General features: G+C 43.8%; 1 protein-coding gene across 1 annotated transcript in view; it reads left to right on the top strand.

Annotated features, from left to right (window-relative positions):
• Positions 1–16,785, top strand: part of LOC134343815 (solute carrier family 49 member A3-like) — an 85,386-nt gene that overhangs the window by 54,954 nt on the left and 13,647 nt on the right. The window contains exons 6-7 of the mRNA XM_063042564.1: positions 12,396–12,512; positions 13,685–13,837. Of these exons, the coding sequence (XP_062898634.1) occupies positions 12,396–12,512; positions 13,685–13,837 (270 nt within the window). The remainder of the gene's footprint in view (positions 1–12,395; positions 12,513–13,684; positions 13,838–16,785) is intronic.

Here is a 16,785-nt window from a genome sequence, read left to right as displayed (position 1 = left end):
TCTTCACCAATCAGACACCCTGTCTCAGTCCGGCCTGTGTTTATCTCTACATCAATCATTCACCCTGTCTCAGTCCGGCCTGTGTTTATCTCTACATCAATCCTTCACCCTGTCTCAGTCTGGCCTGTGTTTATCTCTACATCAATCATTCACCCTGTCTCAGTCCGGCCTGTGTTTATCTCTCCATCAATCATTCACCCTGTCTCAGTCCGGCCTGTGTTTATCTCTACATCGATCATTCACCCTGTCTCAGTCCGGCCTGTGTTTATCTCTACACCAATCAGACACCCTGTCTCAGTCTGGCCTGTGTTTATCTCTACACCAATCATTCACCCTGTCTCAGTCCGGCCTGTGTTTATCTCCACACCAATCTGACATCCTGTCTCAGTCCGGCCTGTGTTTATCTCTGCACCAATCCGTCACCCTGTCTCAGTCCGGCCTGTGTTTATCTCTACATCAATCATTCACCCTGTCTCAGTCTGGCCTGTGTTTCTCTCCACATCAATCCTTCACCCTGTCTCAGTCTGGCCTGTGTTTATCTCTACATCAATCATTCACCCTGTCTCAGTCCGGCCTGTGTTTATCTCTCCATCAATCATTCACCCTGTCTCAGTCCGGCCTGTGTTTATCTCTACATCGATCATTCACCCTGTCTCAGTCCGGCCTGTGTTTATCTCTACACCAATCAGACACCCTGTCTCAGTCCAGCCTGTGTTTATCTCTACATCAATCCTTCACCCTGTCTCAGTCCGGCCTGTGTTTATCTCTACACCAATCATTCACCCTGTCTCAGTCCGGCCTGTGTTTATCTCTACATCAATCATTCACCCTGTCTCAGTCCGGCCTGTGTTTATCTCTACATCAATCATTCACCCTGTCTCAGTCCGGCCTGTGTTTATCTCTACACCCATCAGACACCCTGTCTCAGTCCGGCCTGTGTTTATCTCTACATCAATCATTCACCCTGTCTCAGTCCGGCCTGTGTTTATCTCTACACCAATCATTCACCCTGTCTCAGTCCGGCCTGTGTTTATCTCTACACCAATCAGACACCCTGTCTCAGTCCGGCCTGTGTTGAAGAGAGTTATAGTTTGTGTAAGTACGATGAGCAAGAGGTGGTAGTGTTTAGATCTGATATGTAAATCCTCCTCCCAGTGTGTCAACAATTCCAGTGATGTAAAGGTTAACTTCATTGGTCAGATGAACTTTGAAACATACTGTGAGATGAGTCATTTGCATCATCTCAGATCAATGAGTATTGTGCTGGGCAGTTGCTTTGTGTCGCTACACTTGGGCAGTAGCTGACTACGTGTTTGGAATGTGGAAGGAAATCAAACCCCGATCGGTGATCGCGGGTGCCGTAAGGCAGTGTGCTAACTGTACACTGCTGTGCTGCCCCTGATGTCTGCTTATGTCAGCAACAGTGTTATCTGGTGCAAATGGACTGGAGTAGAAAGATGAACAACTCTCCATCCACTCTTCACCTGTGCCATTGTATTCAAGGGTGTGTTCAAACTTCGAAACAGATTTCACCGTAGAAACCCGGGATTCATTTTCTTGTGGGCATACTCAGTAAGTGCATAATAAAATGGTGAAAGGCCACATCAATTCAGACTTCCACATTTGTGCAAAGGGCAACAAACTGCAAACACAAACAGAAATAAATAATAGTAACAATAAATATAGAAGCAATAAATATTGAGAACATGATGTGAAGAGTCCCAGAAAGTGAGAACATAAGTCATGCCAATTTCTAACTGAACTACAAGATCATCTACCTTATTCCATGTACTACATGTATTCAAATGTAACACCTTCAGTCCTGTATTCATCACCCTTTTCAATTTTGTCCCTCTGTTACACTCTAATTCATCTCACTGACTGCAATTTTGCCCTATCATCTCTCTGTCCTTCCTGACAGTCTCACAACACACTGCCCCATCTTCAGGGCTATCACTCCAGTTCCCATCCCTGCCAACCCTCCCCTGTAGCTCTAGCAAACCTACCTGCAAGGATATTGGTCCCCCTTGGGTTCAAGTGTAGCCCGTCCCTTTTTACGGGTTCTACCTTCCCCAGCAGAGATCCCCATAAACCAGAAGTGTGAAACCCTGACTCCCCCTGCACCAGATCCTCAGCCACATATTTGTCTGCCAAGTCACCCGATCATTACTGTCACTGGCGTGTGGTACTGGCAGTAATCCAAAGGTTGCTACCCTGCCACTGCCAGTTCTGTGATTACCTGCAGCACTTAGCATTGTAATTGTATCATAAATGCACCTTATTATTTCTTAATTTATCTGTGGCAACGTACTTTGTGTGTGTGTCTGTCTGTCATGGGTATGATGTGCACCTTGGACCAGAGGAACGTTTTGTTTGGCAGTTTACATATGTCAGGTTGAATGACAATGAACTTGAACTACTGTACAATCTCTTCTAACACCTGTGCAGTGAGTCTTGTAGCAAGGAGAGGCTGACGATAGGGCAAATTTGCAGTTAACAGGATGAGATGCAACGTAAAAGGCGGACAAAATTGAAAAGGGTGAATGCAGGTCTGAAGGTGTCATATTTGAATGCATGCAGTATACGGAATAAGGTAGATGAACTTGCAGCACAGTTGCAGTTTGGCAGGTATGATGTTCTTAGCATCACTGAATCATGGCTGAAAGAAGATTATAGCTGGGAGATTAATGTCCCAGGATACACATTGTATCAAAAGGACAGGCAAAAAGGCAGAGGGGTCAGTGTTGCTCTGTTGGTAAAAAATGAAATTAAATCATTAGAAAGAGGTGACATAGGGTCAGAAGGTGTTGAATCGTTGTCGATAGAGCTAAAGAACTGCAAGGATATAAAGACCCAGATGGAGTTATGTACAGACCCCAAACAGTAGTAAAGATTTGGTCCACAAGTTACAGTGGATTGGGTGTTACGTAATGAACTGGAGGTGATTAGGGAGCTTAAGGTAAAAGAACGCTTATGAGGCAGTGATTATAATATGATTGAGTTCAACTTGAAATTTGATAGGGAGAAATGAAAGTCTGACGTAGCAGTATTTCAGTGGAATAAAGGAGATTACAGTGGTATGAGAAAGGAATTGGCAAAAGTAATTTGGAAGGAGATGCTCGCAGGGGTGACAGCAGAGCAAAAATGGTATGAGTTTCTGGGAAAAATGAGGAAGGTGCAGGATAGATGTATTCCAAAAACAAAGAAATATTCAAATGGTAAAATAGTACAACCATGGCTGACAAGGGAAGTCAAAGGAGCAGAATGTTGAAACCATCTGGGTAGAGATTAGGAATACCAAAAGGAAAAAAATTACTGATGAAAGTTGTCTATCGGCTACCGAATAATAACTGTAGTGAGACAAGCAATAAACAGAGAAATATCTGAGGCATGTCAGAATGGAACAGCAGTTACCATGGGGGACTTTAACTTGCACGTAGATTGGGTGAATCAGGTTGGTCGAGGCAGTCTTGAGGAGGACTTCATAGAACAGGGCACTGTTGACCGGTTTAATATTGACAATATTCTTGCGGACCGGCTGACTGGGAGTGGGGGGACGGGGTAGGGCTGCCAATGGACAGGACTAGCAGTCAAATACGTTGTGTTTACCCAGAGAAAGACTACCATGACCACGAAGCCTTGCGCGGGCACCAATGCGCATGTGTGTACCTGCCGATTTTTTTTTCTACAAATCGTTTTTGGTGATTTTGTTCGGGAGGGTGGTGGGGGGGTTTAATCACGACTGGAATATAGGTGATAAGTGGCTGGTACACTCAATTTTGTTTCTAAAAGGGTTTATCTAACGAATTTAATATTAAACATACAGCACATATTTTCCTCACATGAATATAGGGATAAGTCAATTATCAGGGGAGCTTGAAGTAAGTGTTGAACAAACTTCCAGTAGAGTGGTTGAGGCAGGTTTGATATTATCATTTAAAGAAAAATTGGATAGCTATATGGACAGGGAAGGAATGGAGGGTTATGGGCTGAGTGCAGGTCGGTGGGACTAGGTGAGAGTAGAGTTCGGCACGGACTAGAAGGGCAGAGATGGTCTGTTTCCGTGCTGTAATTGTTATATGGTTATATAAGTCAATAGCATCATAACATTTTAAGTAACGTTTGGATATTAAACACACAGCACATATTTTCCCCGTATGAAGATATAAAATCATTGCAACACACCAATATCGCTGAATCAGTGGGAGCCCTGGGCTTGTTTTCACAGCACGGTCCTATCGAGGGGTGATGGGAGACAGCGATACTCGAAGGGGGTTCCTTATGTCCAGTCTATTCCGCAATTTAGTTTTCGTTGCATTCATCACAGAGATATGTTGGAAACGGAAGCAACGTTTTCAGTGCTTTCGTGGCTATCTCAGGATATTTAGCCTTGACTTTGATCCAGAATGCCGGCAGAGATGTTATGTCAAACATACTTTTCAGCCCGTCGTCATTTGCAAGCTCGAGGAGTTGATCTTCCCGCGCTGACATAGATGACGCGTGGGTAATGACCTCGCGTGCGTTCAAGATCAACAGTGGGCGTGACAGGGAATGAGGAAGGGTGCAGCTGACTCCTATCGCCAAATCATATCGTTTCCCCGCGGCCCGGTAGCACATGTTTTGCGGCCCGGTGGTTGGGGACTGCTGTCATAGAATGCATCCGTGATGGCTTTCTTGTACAGCATGTCACTGAATCTACAAGGGAGCGTGCTATCTTAGATCTGGTCCTGTGCAGAGACAGGTAAAATTAGTGCTCTTGTAGTTAGGGATCTTCTTGGAAAGAGTGATCACAGTATGATTGAGTTTCTCATACAAATGGAGGGTGCAATAGTTTGATTGAAAACCTGTGTAGAATGCCAAAACAATGGAAACTACAATGGGACAAGGGAAGATTTGGCTCTATATGGTGGGACGGTTGAGGAACAGTGGAAGGCTTTCGAAGAGATTTTTCACAGCGCACAACAAAAATGTATTCCAGTTAAAAACAAGAACAGTAAGGGTGGAGAGAGCCAGCCTTGGATAACTATGGAAATAAAAGAAGGCACCAAACTAAAAACTCGTGTGTACAAAGTAACCAAGAGTAGTGGGAAACTCGAAATCTGGGAAAACTATAAAAAGCAACAAAGAACTACTAAGCATGCAATAAAGAAAAGGAAGATAGATTATGAAAATAAACTGGCATAAAATATAAAAATAGTAAAAGCTTTTATAATTATATAAAGCAGAAAAGGGTGGCTAGTTGGAGGATGAGAAGGGGGAATTGATATTGGATAATAAGGAAATGGTTGAGGCTTTGAATGAATATTTGTGTCGGTGGAGAACACGTCTAACATGCTAAAGAGAGAGGTTATGAATGCGATGGGAGGTGAGGACCTCGATACAATAGCTATCACTAAAGTGATTGGGCTGAGCAAACCTGAGAGCCTGAAGATAGATAGGTCTCCTGGTCCTGATGGAATGCATCCCAGGGTACTGAAAGAAACAGCAGTGGTTATAGTAGAGGCTTTGGTGATAATTTACCAAAATTCTCTGGACCCTGGGCAGGTCCCGGTGGATTGGAAGACGGCAAATGTCATGCCACTGTTCAAAAAAGGATGTAGGCAAAAGGCCAGTTAGTTTGACATTTGTCTTGGGAAAATGCTACCGAGGCATGTGGAAAGAAATGGATCCATCAGGCAGATGCAGCATGGATTCAGCAAAGGCAGGTCCTGTTTGACAAACTTACTGGAGTTCTTTGAGGATATAACGAGGGCAGTGGACAGAGGGGAACAGATGAATGTTATTTACTTGATTTCCAGAAGGCATTTGATAAGGTGCCACATAAAAGACTTATCTGTAAGATAAGTATGCATAGAGTTGGGCTTGATATATTAACATTGATAGAGGATTGATTAACTAATAGAAAACAGAGAGTTGGGATACATGGTGTTACTCTAGTTGGCAATCGGTGGTGAGTGGTGCGTCCCAGGGGTCGGTGCTGGGCCCACAATTGTTCATGATATACATTAACCATCTGGAAGGGGGACGTTCCGTGTATCTTAAGTTTTCCGATAGTACTCAATTGGGTGGAAAAGCAAATATACGGAAAAATATGGAGAGTCTGTAGAGAGATATAGATAGGTTAAGTGAGTGGGCAAGGGTTTAGCAGATGGAGTACAATGTTGGTAAATGCGAGGTCATCCACTTTAGAAGGAAAACTGGAAGAGCAGATTATTATTTAAATGGTAAAAAATTGCAGCACGCTGCTGTGCAGAGGGACTTGGGAGTGCTTGTGCATGAATCACAAAAGGTTGGTTTGCAGGTGCAGCAGGCTATCAAGAAGGCAAATGGAATGTTGGCCTTCATTGCTAGAGGGATTGAATTTAAGAGCAGGGAGGTTATGCTGCAACTGTACAGGGTACTGGTGAGACCACACCTGGAATACTGTGTGCAGTTCTGGTCTCCTTACTTGAGGAAGGATATACTGACATTGGAGGCAGTGAAGAGGAGGTTCACCAGGTAGATTCCAGAGAGGAGAGGTTTTGGACTATGAGGAGAGATTGAGTTGCCTGGGACTGTACTTGCTGGAATTCAGAAGAATGAGAGGAGATCTTATAGAAACATGTAAAGTTATGAAAGGGGTAGATAAGAGAGAGAGGCAGGAATGTTGTTTCCAGGACATAGCCTCAAGATTCGGGGCAATAGATTTAGGATGGAGATGAGGAGAAACTGCTTTTCCCAGAGAGTGGTGAATCTGTGAAATTCTCTGCCCAATGAAGCAGTGGAGGCTACCTCAGTATATTATATATTTTTTTATATTTTAGACAAGGTTGGATAGATTTTTGCATAACACACACAAAATGCTGGAGAAACTCAGCAGACCAGCGAGCATCTATGGAAAAAAGTACAGTCTATGTTCTGTGCCGAACCATCGAGTGTAATTTTTTCCATAGATGCTGCCTGATCTACTGAGTTCCTCCAGCATTTTGTGTGTGTTGCTCAGATTTCCAGCATCTGCAGATTTCCTCTTGTTTTAGATTTTTGCTAAGTGGGAGAATTAAGTGTAATGGAGAAAAGGCCGGTTACATAGAAACGTAGAAAACCTACAGCACAATGCAGGCCCTTCGGCCCACAAAGTTGTGCTGAACAAGTCCCTACCTTAGAAATTACTAAGTTTACTTATAGCCCTCTATTTTCCTAAGCTCCATGTATCTATCCAAAAGTCTCTTAAAAGACCCTATCGTATCCGCCTCTACCATCGTTGCCGGCAGCCCATTCCACGTACTCACCACTCTCTGCGTTTAAAAAACTTACCCCTGACATCTCCTCTGTACCTACTCCCCAGCACCTTAAACCTGTGTCTTCCTGTGGCAACCATTTCAGTCCTGGGAAAAAGCCTCTGACTATCCACACGATCAATGCCTCTCATCATCTTATACACCTCTATCAGGTCACCTCTCATCCTCTGTCGCTCCAAGGAGAAAAGGCCAAGTTCACACAACCTATTCTCATAAGGCATGCTCCCCAATACAGGCAACATCCTTGTAAATCTCCTCTGCACCCTTTCTATGGTTACCACATCCTTCCCGTAGTGAGGCGATCAGAACTGAGCACAGTACTCCAAGACCAGTCTGACCAGGGTCCTATATAGCTGTAACATTACCTCTCAGCTCCTAAATTCAATTCCACAATTGATGAAGGCCAATACACTGTATGCCTTCTTAACCACAGGGACAACCTGCGCAGCTGCTTTGATCGTCCTATGGACTCAGACGCCAAGATCCCTCTGATCCTCCACACTGCCAAGAGTCTTACCATTAATACTATATTCAGCCATCATATTTGACCTACCAAAATGAACCACCTCACACTTATCTGGGTTGAACTCCATCTGCCACTTCTCAGCCCAGTTTTGCATCCTATCAATGTCCCGCTGTAACCTCTGACAGTCCTCCACACTATCCACAACACCCCCAACCTTTGTGTCATCAGCAAACTTACTAACCCATCCCTCCACTTCCTCATCCAGGTTATTTATAAAAGTCATGAAGAGTAAGGGTCCCAGAACAGATCCCTGAGGCACACCACTGGTCACTGACCTCCAAGCAGAATATGACCCGTCTACAACCACTCTTTGCCTTCTGTGGGCAAGCCAGTTCTGGATCCACAAAGCAATGTCCCCTTGGATCCCATGTCTCCTTACTTTCTCAATAAGCCTTACATGGGGTACCTTATCAAATGTCTTTCTGAAATCCATATACACTACACCTACTGCTCTTCCTTCATCAATGTGTTTAGTCATATCCTCCAAAAATTCAATCAGGCTCGTAAGGGACGACCTGCCCTTGACAAAGCCATGCTGACTATTCCTAATCATATTATACCTCTCCAAATGGTCATCAATCCTGCCTCTCAGGATCTTCTCCATCAACTTACCAACCACTGAGATAAGACTCATTAGTCTATAATTACCTGGTCTATCTCTACTCCCTTTCTTGAATAAAGGAACAACATCCGCAACCCTCCAATCCTCCGGAACCTCTCCTGTCCCCATTGATAATGCAAAGGTTATCACCAGAGGCTCAGCAATCTCCTCCCTCACCTCCCACAGTAGCCTGGGGTACATCTCATCCGGTCCTGGCGACTTATCCAACTTGATGCTTTCCAAAAGCTCCATCACATCCTCTTTCTTAATATCTACATGCTCAAGCTTTTCAGTCTGCTGCAAGTCATCACTACAATCACCAAGATCCTTTTCCATAGTGAATACTGAAGTAAAGTATTCATTAAGTACCTCTGCTATTTCCTCTGGTTCCATACATACTTTCCCACTGTCACCCTTGATAGGTCCTATTCTTTCACGTCTTATCCTCTTGGTCTTAACATACTTGTAGAATGCCTTGGGGTTTTCCTTAATCCTGCCCACCAAGGCCTTCTCATGGCCCCTTCTGGCTCTCCTAATTTCATTCTTAAGCTCCTTCCTGTTAGCCTTATAATTTTCCAGATCTCTAACATTACCAAGCTCTCTGAATCTTTTGTAAGCTTTTCTTCTTGACTAGATTTATTACAGCCTTTGTACACCACGGTTCCTGTACCCTACCATAACTTCCCTGTCTCATTGGAATGTACCTATGCAGAACTCCACACAAATATCCCCTGAACATTTGCCACATTTCTTACATACCTTTCCCTGAGAACATCTGTTTCCAATTTAAGCTTCCAATTTCCTGCCTGATAGCCTCATAATTCCCCTTACTCCAATTAAATGCTTTTCTAACTTGTCTGTTCCTATCTCTCTCCAATGATATTGTAAAGGAGATAGAATTGTGATCACTATCTCCAAAATGCTCTCCCACTGGGAGATCTGACACCTGATCAGGTTCATTTCCCAATACCAAATCAAGTACAGCCTCTCCTCTTGTAGGCTTATCTACATATTGTGTCAAGAAACCTTCCTGAACACTCCTAACAAACTCCACCCCATCTAAACCCCTTGCTCTAGGGAGATGCCAATCGATATTTGGGAAATCTCCCATCACGACAACTCTGTTATTATTACACCTTTCCAGGATCTGTTTCCCTACCTGCTCCTCGATATTCCTGTTACTCTTGGGCAGCCTATAAAAAACACCCAGTAGAGTTATTGGCCCCTTCCTGTTCCTAACCTCCACCCACAGAGACTCCATAGACAATCCCTCCATGACGTCCACCTTTTCTGCGGCCGTGATGCTATCTCTGATCAACAGTACCATGCCCCCATCTCTTCTGCCCTGTCCTTTCTGAAACATCTAAAACCCAGCACTTGAAGTAACCATTCCTGCCCCTGAGCCATCCAAATCTCTGTAATGGCCACAACATCATAGCTCCAAGTACTGATCCACGCTCTAAACTCATCCACTTTGTTCACAATACCCCTTGCGTTAAAATAGACACACCTCAAACCTTCGGTCTGAGTGTGTTCCTTCTCCATCACCTGCCCATCCTCCCTCTCACACTGTCTCGAAACTTTCTCTATTTGTGAGCCAACCTCCTCTTCCCCAGTCACTTCAGTTCGGTTCCCACCCCCCAGCGATTCTAGTTTGTTGGTGGAGATGAGTCAATAATATTAAAGAGGATACTAAAAGTTTCTTCAGATACTTCACACTTGGAGTACTGTGTCCATTTCTGGTCGCCTCACTATAGGAAGGATGTGGAAGCATTGGAAAGAGTACAGAAGAGATTTACCAGGATGCTGCCTGGTTTAGAGAGTATGCATTATGATCAGAGATTAAGGGAGCTAGGGCTTTACTCTTTGGAGAGAAGGAGGATGAGAGGAGACATGATAGAGGTGTACAAGATAATAAGAGGGGTAGATAGAGTGGACAGCCAGCGCCTCTTCCTCAGGGCACCACTGCTCAATACAAGAGGACATGGCTTTAAGGTAAGGGGTGGGAAGTTCAAGGGGGATATTAGAGAAGGTTTTTTACTCAGAGAGTGGTTGGTGTGTGGAATGCACTGCCTGAGTCAGTGGTGGAGGCAGATACACTAGTGAAATTTAAGAGACTACTAGACAGGTATATGGAGGAATTTAAGGTGGGGGGGTATATGGGAGGCAGGGTTTGAGGGTCAGCACAACAATGTGGGCCAAAGGGCCTGTACTGTGCTGTACTATTCTACATTGTATACATAAAGTGCAAAAGAGAGGCAAGAGTTGATATCGGACTACTGGAAAACAATGCTGGAGAGGTAATAGTGAGGGACAAGGAAATGACAGACAAACTGAATCAGTATTTTGCATCTGTCTTCACTGTAGAAGACACTGGCAGGATAAGGATGGTGCAAGCTGGATGACGGAATTGATGGCCAAGGTTGTAGACAATATGAATGTAGATGGAGGGGCAGGTAGTGTTGAGGAAGCAGGGAGGTTGCCCACAAGAAAATAAATCTATGACATATATGTACTTTGATAATAAATTTACTTTGAACTTTGAGAGGACTTTGACACATTAGAGGAATGGACAAAGTAGCAGGTGGAATTGGGAGGTGCATTTTCATGCACATTGGTAGTAGGACTAAAGGCGTAGACTATTTTCTAAATGGGGAGAAAATTTAGAAATCCGGGATGCCAAGGGGTTTGGGGGTCCTCATGCAGGATTCCCTGAGGGTTAACTTGCAGGTTGAGTCAGTGGCAAATGCAATGTTAGCAAACATTTTGAGAGGACTAGAATATAAAAGCAAGGATGTAATGTTGAGACTTCATAAAGCACTTTTGAGGCCTCACTTGGAGTATTGTGAGCAGTTTTGGGCTCCTTATGTTAGAAAAGATGTGTTGACAGGGTTCAGAGGAGTTTAAGGAGAATCTGTCTGGTTGTGAAAGGGTTATTGTATGAGGAGCATTTTTTTTGCTTTTGGGAATTTACTTCTATAGTTCTATAAAGTTTTATAGTTGTACCATGGAGAGCATTCTGACAGGCTGCATCACTGTCTGGTATGGAGGGGCTACTGCACAGGACCGAAAGAAGCTGCAGAAAGATGTAAATCTAGTCAGCTCCATCTTGGGTACTAGCCTACAAAGTACCCAGGACATCTTTAGGGAACGGTGTCTCGGAAAGGCAGCGTCCATTATTAAGGACCTCCAGCACCCAGGGCATGCCCTTTTCTCACTGTTACCATCAGGTAGGAGATACAGAAGCCTGAAGGCACACACTCAGCGATTCAGGAACAGCTTCTTCCCCTCTGCCATCTGATTCCTAAATGGGCGTTAAATCTTTGAACGCTATCTCACTTTTATACAGTATTTCTATTTTTTTGCACTTTTTAAATCTATTCAATATACGTAATTGATATACTTGTTTATTATTGTTCTTTTTTTTCTCTTCTATATTATGTATTGCATTGAACTGCTGCTGCTAAGTTAACAAATTTCACGTCACATGCCGGTGACAATAAACTTGATTCTGATTTACTTGCTGGAATCTAGAAGAGTTAGGGCAGATCTCTTTGAAACCTATCAAATGTTGAAAGGTCTTGATAGAATGGATATGATGTGAATGTTTCCTGTGGTGGAGGAGTCTAGGACCAGAGGGTACAGCTCAGGATTGAGGAACATCCATTTGGAAGGAAGATGAAGAGTTTCTTTAACCAGAGAGATGTATATGTACAGAATTGGTTGCCACAGGTGGCTGTACAAGCCAAGTCTTTGGGTGTATTTAAAGTGGAGGTTGATAAAATCTTGATAATTCACGGTACGAAAGGTTAAGGGGAGAAGGCAGAAGGATGGGGTTGAGTGGTAAAATGGATTGACCATGTTGAGATGGCCAAGCTGACTCAACTGTCTGAAGACCTATGTCATCTGCCTGTTTGAACATTTGATGTAGGCATTGAAGATATAGATTTTTAGTTATGTTCTAATCTGTTCTTTGATTCTTAAATTGCAGTTATTGAAGAACAAGGCATACATGATCATGATGATCTGTTTTGGGGGAGGAGTCGGTGTGTTTACGGCCTTCTCTGCACTCTTACAGCAGATTGTATGTGTCCGGGGATACTCAAATGTAAGTCCATAGTTTACAATTCATCTAATTGCTTCTTTTCCCCTAAAACATCAACTTCTCCCAGAACAAAACTGGCATTTACACTTGAAAAATGATGAGTGATTGTTTATTGTTGGAGAATATCAGGTCTGTGTCAATATTCTGAACATTTACATCGAGAGGTGGAACATAGAACAAAGACATCATAGCACTGTGCAGGCCCTTTGGTTTACAATGTAGCAACGACCCTTTTACTTACCCTAACGTCAGTCTAACTCTTCCCTCCTAAATGGCCCTCCATTTTCCTGTCACCCATGTGTCGATCTAAATGTCTCTTAAATGTCCCTAATGTACTTGCATCTCCCATCATCCCTAGCAGGGTGTTTCACGCGCCCACGACTCTCAAATCTTGCAGCACTTGACTCAATCCCCCGCCTAAGAAAAACTAACACACCATACGGCTTCTTACCCACCCTATCAAATGATGCAACTCCTCTGTGAGGTGTGGAGCTCAGGCTCCACTCTGGCTGATAACTGCTGCTGGAGACACTGAATGTTACTATCTGTGTCTTTGATTGCTTCATGGATCTCTCTACCTGGACACTAGACTCAACAACCACTATTGAGAGGAAAGGAATGGCTGATGGTCTTTGTTCCAAACCCTCACTCCCTCATGACAATCTGCTCCACCTCATGACTCCTTCCATCGTCCCACGGCCCCCCTTCCTCCCCCCATGGTTCCCCAGGAACCTGTCTCCTCCTACCCCGCCCCAAGGAAACCGTCTCTCCCCCACTGCCCCCATACAACACCCCTTCCCCTGGCCCACAACCTCCCTCCCCCACAACCAACTCCCCCTCGCCCACTGTCCCTACACAATCTCCCTCCCATCTCTCACCCTCACACCCGTCTCTCGCCCCCTCCCACATCCACAGCACCCCTTGCCCAGAACCCTCCCCCTTCTCCCCCACAACCACTCAAACTCCCCCTCCCCCACGACCCTTTCTCCCTACTCCTGTCAGAGCCTGTGGATGTGGTCTCTCTTCTGCAGTCACTGGGTTTGTGGGATGGTTGGGCAGTAACTGGGATTCGATCAGACTGAGCAGAGGTGCTTTACAAGTGTGTGGAAGATTATTCCGTTATGAGTATAATTCCTGACTGGTTTATATAATGACATTTCTCCTTTTTGTGACAGAGTTTTGCAGGGATCTGTGGAGCCTTGTTTATTGTGTTTGGCATTGTGGGTGCATTCCTGCTTGGATTATACGTGGACAAAACAAGACATTTTATGGAAACTACGAAAATTTACTATTGTCTCACTGCTTTAGCCTGTATTGGCTTTGCACTAGTAAGTATCCTCAATACCTCAATACTCAGTATTTCCCTAATACCCCCAAATACTCCTAATACTCAATACTTCCCGAATACCCCAGTACTCAGTAATTCTCTAATACCCCAATACTCAGTATTTCCCTAATACCCCCAAATACTCCTAATACTCAATACTTCCTGAATACCCCAGTACTCAGTAATTCTCTAATACCCCAATACTCAGTAATTCCTAAAAACTCTCAGTACTCCGTAGTCCCTAATACCTTCAAATACTCCTAATACTCTGTACTTCCCTAATACCCCAATATCAAGTAATTCCCTAATACTCCCAATACTCAGAACTTCCCTAATACCCAATAGCCCCAATATTCAGTACTTCCCTAATACCCCAAATACTCCCAATACTCAATACTTCCCAAATACCCTCAATACTCAGTACTTCCCTAATACCCTCAATATTCAGTACTTCCCTAATACCCTCAATACTCAGTACTTTCCTAATACGCTCAATACTCAGTACTTTCCTAATACCCTCAATACTCAGTACTTCCCTAATACCCTCAATACTCTGTACTTCCCTAATACCCCCAAATACTCCCAATACTCAGTACTTCCTTATTACCCTCAATACTCTGTACTTCCCTAATACCTCAATACTCTCATTACTCAATACTTCCCTAATACACCAAATATTCAATACTTCCCTAATGCCCTCAATGCTCAGTACTTCCCTAATACCCTAAATACCCAAAATACTCAGTACTTCCCTAATACTCCCAATACTCAGTAATTCCCTACTACCCTCAATACTCAGTACAGTGGATTCTGGTTAATTAGGACACATCGGGACCAGTATATTTTGGCCCAATTAAGCAGCTGCCCCAACTAGCCGAAGTTTCATGGAAATAGTTAAAAGGTATAAAATAGACAAATTACCATTTAATCAAGTAACAAATTATGTATTTAAATGAAATAGACACGAAATTAGAACATTACCAATGCTACTACAGCACCATAAAACTGTGTACTAGTTCCTAGTACTTATCGATGGAGGAATTCATTCAGTGTGTGCTCATTCGATTGACTGTCTGTGAATGAACCAAACCAGTGCAGACAGCAGAAACGTTCAGAGATTCATTTTATTGTCAAAGTATGCATGTACAATACATCTCTGATATTCTTCTCCCCCAGATAGCCATTCAATACGCCTTTGACAAGGTGCCGCACATGAGGCTGCTTAGCAAGATAAGAGCCCATGGAATTACAGGGAAGTTACTAGCATGGGTGGAGCATTGGCTGGTCGGCAGAAAACAGAGAGTGGGAATAAAGGCATCCTATTCTGGCTGGCTCCTGGTTACTAGTGGAGTTCCACAGTGGTTGGTATAGGGACCACTGCTTTTTACGATGTATATCAATGATTTGGATGATGGGATTAATGGATTTGTGGCTAAATTTGCCGATGATACAAAGATAGGTGGAGGAGCGGGTAGTGTTGAGGAAACAGAGAGCCTGCAGAGAGACTTAGATAGTTTAAGGGAGTGGGCAAAAAAGTGGCAAATGAAATACAATGTTGGAAAGTGTATGGTCATGCACTTTGGTGGAAGAAATAAACGAGCAGACTATTATTTAGTTGGAGAGAGAATTCAAAATGCAGAGATGCAAAGGGACTTGGGAGTCCTTGTGCATGATACCTGACACAATATGTAGATAAGCCTACAAGAGGAGAGGCTGTACTTGATCTGCTGTTGGGAAATGAACCTGTTCAGGTGTCAGGTCTTTCAGTGGGAGAGCATTTTGGAGATAGTGATCACATTTCTATCTCCTTTACCATAGCATTGGAGAGGGATAGGAACAGACAAGGTTTTTTATGCAGAGAGTGGTGAGTGTGTGGAATGGGCTGTCGGTGATGGTGGTGGAGGCGGATACGATAGGGTCTTTTAAGAGACTCCTGGATAGGTACTTGAAGCTTAGAAAAATAGAGGGCTATGGGTAACCCTAGGTAATTTCTACATGTTTGGTACAGCATTGTGGGCTGAAGGGCCTGTATTGTGCTGTAGGTTTTCTATGTTTCAATGATACCCTAAAGGTTAACTTCCAGGTTGAGGCAGTGGTTAAGAAGGCGAATGCAATGTTGGCTTTCATTTCTCGAGGTATAGAATATAAGAGCAGGGATGTGATGTTGAGGCTCTATAAGGCACCCATGAGACCACACTTGGAGTAGTGTGTGTAGTTTTGGGCTCCTTATTTTAGAAAGGATATACTGACATTGGAGAGGGTTCAGAGAAGTTTCACAAGAATGATTCCAGGAATGAAAGGGTTACCGTATGAGGAATATCTGGCAGCTCCTGGGCTGTATTCTCTGGAGTTCAGGAGAATGAGGGGGGAATATCATAGAAACATTCCTAATGTTAAAAGGCCTGAACAGATTAGATATGGCAAAATTATTTCCCATGGTAGGGGAGTCTAGGACAAGAGGGCACGATTTTAGGATTGAAGGACACCCAATTCGAACAGAGATGCAGAGAAATTACTTTAGTTAGAGGGTGGTAAATCTGTGGAATTTGTTGCCATGAGTGGCTGTGAAGGCCAAGTCATTGGGTATATTTAAGACAGAGATAGATAGGTTCTTGATTAGCCAGGGCATCCAAGGGTATGGGGTGAAGGCAGGGGAGTGGGGATGACTGGAAGAATTGGATCAGCCCATGATTGAATGGGGAAGCAGATTCAATGGGCTGAATGGCCTACTTCTGCTTCTATATCTTATAGTCTGAATACAAAAAGACCACGGGGGTTGTTGAAAGAAAAGACATCAACCCCCACCCCCTCCCTGCATGAAGAAGAAAAAGAAACAAAACTTGCAGACCTCAAACCAAACCCCCTCCCTCACAGAAAAGAACAGCGACAATGCCATCAAACTCCCAATCCCCTCTCTCACAGATCTCCCACACAGGCAAACACCAACAC

Source organism: Mobula hypostoma, chromosome 3 (assembly GCF_963921235.1).
Source record: "Mobula hypostoma chromosome 3, sMobHyp1.1, whole genome shotgun sequence".
Lineage (NCBI taxonomy): Eukaryota > Metazoa > Chordata > Chondrichthyes > Myliobatiformes > Myliobatidae > Mobula > Mobula hypostoma.
The sequence above is the reverse complement of the archived record's forward strand: the minus strand, read 5'-3'. Positions and strand labels throughout refer to the sequence as shown.